The sequence below is a fragment of the Xiphophorus hellerii genome, chromosome 11 (genome assembly GCF_003331165.1).
Source record: "Xiphophorus hellerii strain 12219 chromosome 11, Xiphophorus_hellerii-4.1, whole genome shotgun sequence".
NCBI lineage: Eukaryota > Metazoa > Chordata > Actinopteri > Cyprinodontiformes > Poeciliidae > Xiphophorus > Xiphophorus hellerii.
The window spans coordinates 21,049,124-21,051,897 of NC_045682.1; the positions used below are offsets into that span (position 1 = coordinate 21,049,124).

General features: G+C 37.1%; 1 protein-coding gene across 1 annotated transcript; it reads right to left on the minus strand.

Annotated features, from left to right (window-relative positions):
• Positions 1-2,774, minus strand: LOC116728008 (uncharacterized). Its single transcript, XM_032575719.1, has 5 exons — positions 2,669-2,774; positions 1,272-1,362; positions 711-1,180; positions 540-613; positions 1-458 (listed from the first exon to the last, which is right to left on the minus strand). The coding sequence occupies exons 2-5, from the start codon at positions 1,358-1,360 to the stop codon at positions 369-371; spliced, it is 723 nt and encodes a 240-aa protein (XP_032431610.1). The 5' UTR covers positions 1,361-1,362; positions 2,669-2,774; the 3' UTR covers positions 1-368.

The window sequence follows — 2,774 nt, forward strand, 5'->3', positions numbered from 1 at the left end:
AGATCTATCTCTAGGTAGATCTATATAGATAGGTAGATCTATATAGATAGGTAGATCTATATAGATAGGTAGATCTATCTCTAGGTAGATCTATATAGATAGGTAGATCTATATAGATCGGTAGATCTATATAGATAGGTAGATCTATATAGATAGGTAGGTATAGGTTAGTTTTCAGCTTGATAGTACACATGTAGGCGTTCTTACCTCCATACTTACCTATCCATAGCTCTGTCCTGTGTGCGGATCTGATTTGCACCTTAAAACACAAACACACAGTTAGTGAGAAATTATAAACTACAGAGAAAATTGAGGTGCGATTTCAGTGATATTCACTGAATGCAGTGTCCTGTGATACTACTGCTAATTTATGGTGGGTGACAGTAGTCATTTGATGTCAGAGTCTTCATCAGCTCTATTGGATCCATTATCTTCCCTTTGCAGTATTCATTGGACGCCTGTGAATGAGAGGAGAGTTAGACATGATTTGACTTATGTTTGTATAGTGAGAATAAAAAGATGTAATGTTGAAAACATACCATGTCCTCTGCAAAAAGGGATGCAGGAGACTCTTCAAGTGGGAAGGTCATGGCATAAATCGGGTAAGCCAGAACTGATTAATGAGCAGAGACAAAGCAGAAGACAGCCAGGTCAATGACATTTACTTTAAAACACAGAATCTCAAAATGATTGTTAAATAAGGAAGTTACCAAAAACCACGAGGCATGTGACAAAGAACAAGCTAATGTTCCCGTATTTCTTTTTGGGGAACAGCTTACTTCCGACGGTCCTCCTTCTGTTTTCAAAGAGAAATTCTTCTTCTGCTATCATCCGTGCTTCAGTGTTCATGTTCAAGTCTGGGTGACGGATGGGTTCTGTGTCTGAATCTCTGTCCGAGTCTATGTTTGTGATGGTTTCTGTGTCTGAGTCCATGTCTAACACCGTGTATGTGACGGTTTCTGCGTCTGAGTCCGTGCCTAAGTCTGTGTGTGCGATGTTGTCTATCTCTATGTCAAAGTCTGTGTACGGGATGGTGTCTGCGTTCGTCTCCAAGTCAAACTCAGAGTAAACGATGGTTCCTGAGTCCGAGTCCGTGTCTAAGCTCAAGGTCATGTCTCTGTGAGGAACGATTTCTGCTTTCGGGTTGGCAAATCTAGGTTTCCTTCGCTTTCTGAAGATTCTGCATGAGTCAAATGAAAGAAAAAGAGAATAGTTACATTGAAGACAGCAGAGGACTGTGTTAGAAATATACGTAAAGGTGGACAGCTTACTTGAATGAAGTCTCTCTGTAGGAGACGATCGGCAGTCCGTCTGAGTTGTAGTAACCCAGTGACTGCAGTCGAGTGCTTCTTCTCATCATGACTGTAAACAGAAAGCGAGACATGGAGAGAAAATCAGTGATTTGCTTAGACAGAGCACGTTTCTACACCATATTACTGGACTCTAGCATTGCGCTGCTATTGGTGGCAGCAAGTTGCTCTGATACATTATTTCTAATTTTATGAATTTTGTAGACTTTTGTTTATAGACACGTTGCTTTTAGAACAATTTTTCCTTTCAATGTTTGATGATGTTCAACTGGGTGTATTTTTACTGTTTATTTATTTTTGTTGCTGTTGGATAAATGGTGATAGTTGAGAATGTGGACTAGCAATATTTGTCAGTAACAGATTATGTCATCCGCTTGTGTGAAATATTGAAATTGTTGCTTTTAACAGCAACAATTGAGAAACAATTGTTTGTCCACAAACAGAGAAGATGTTTGTTTTTCCACAGACAATTGTTTGTGGACAAACAAACATCATCTTTGTTTGTCCACAAACAGAGATGTTGTTTGTTTGTCCATATGATGAGCAAACAAACACGATGTGGGGTTCCTCAAGGGTCGATGTTCGGACCACTTTCATAGAATTTTACATGCTCCTCCTTTCTGGGCTTATTAGAATATTACATTTCTTACTTCACCTGTGAAGATTAAACACGGCATCATTTTGAGTTAGATTAGATTTCTGCTTGTAAAAAAAAAAGTTAAAATAAAACCGTGTAACATTTAAATCCACAATATATTGTGGATTTATTGCTGATATCTTTTACATCCACTTTGTACGAGATGTTCATGGTTATTGGCATTTATTTATTCTTTGATACCTACTTTTTTAAGGTTAAACCCATTAAAATAATATTATTTAAAGTTAGTTAGTTAGTTAGTTAGTTAGTTAGTCAGTTAGTTAGTTAGTTAGTTAGTCAGTCAGTCAGTCAGTCAGTCAGTCAGTCAGTCAGTCAGTCAGTCAGTTACTTACTTACTTACTTACTTACTTACTTACTTAGTTAGTCAGTCAGTTAGTTAGTCAGTCAGTCAGTCAGTCAGTCAGTTAGTTAGTTAGTTAGTTAGTTAGTTAGTTAGTTAGTTAGTTAGTTAGTTAGTTTGTTTGTTTGTTTGTTTGGTTGTTAGTTTTTGTTTGTTTGTTTGTTTGTTTGCGTGTGACTTCACGAGGAAAAACACAGTTAGAAAAAATATTGCTTTTCTGTTTTTACTAATTGCACTTTTTTTTTCTTCACTTAATTTCTTTTCTGTTTTCTTATCCAATTATTCCATATTTTTCTGCATACATCCTATTCAGTATCTTAATCATAATTCTGCAACTATTTCAGACCACACGTTACTTACTTTTTGTCGTAATCTCGACAGAAACTGTAGAGCAAATCCAAAGCTTGTCCAGCTTCTTCAAAGGATCGACTCCTTCTGGCTGCACAGAAGGAGCTTTGATCCAGAA

Coding starts and splice junctions, on each gene's coding strand:
- LOC116728008 (XM_032575719.1), bottom strand. CDS start 1,360: ATGATGAGAAGAAGCACTCGACTGCAGTCACTGGGTTACTACAACTCA. Junction 1,181..1,271: donor TACAGAGAGACTTCATTCAA/GTAAGCTGTCCA, acceptor TGACTCATGCAG/AATCTTCAGAAAGCGAAGGA. Junction 614..710: donor CACATGCCTCGTGGTTTTTG/GTAACTTCCTTA, acceptor CTCATTAATCAG/TTCTGGCTTACCCGATTTAT.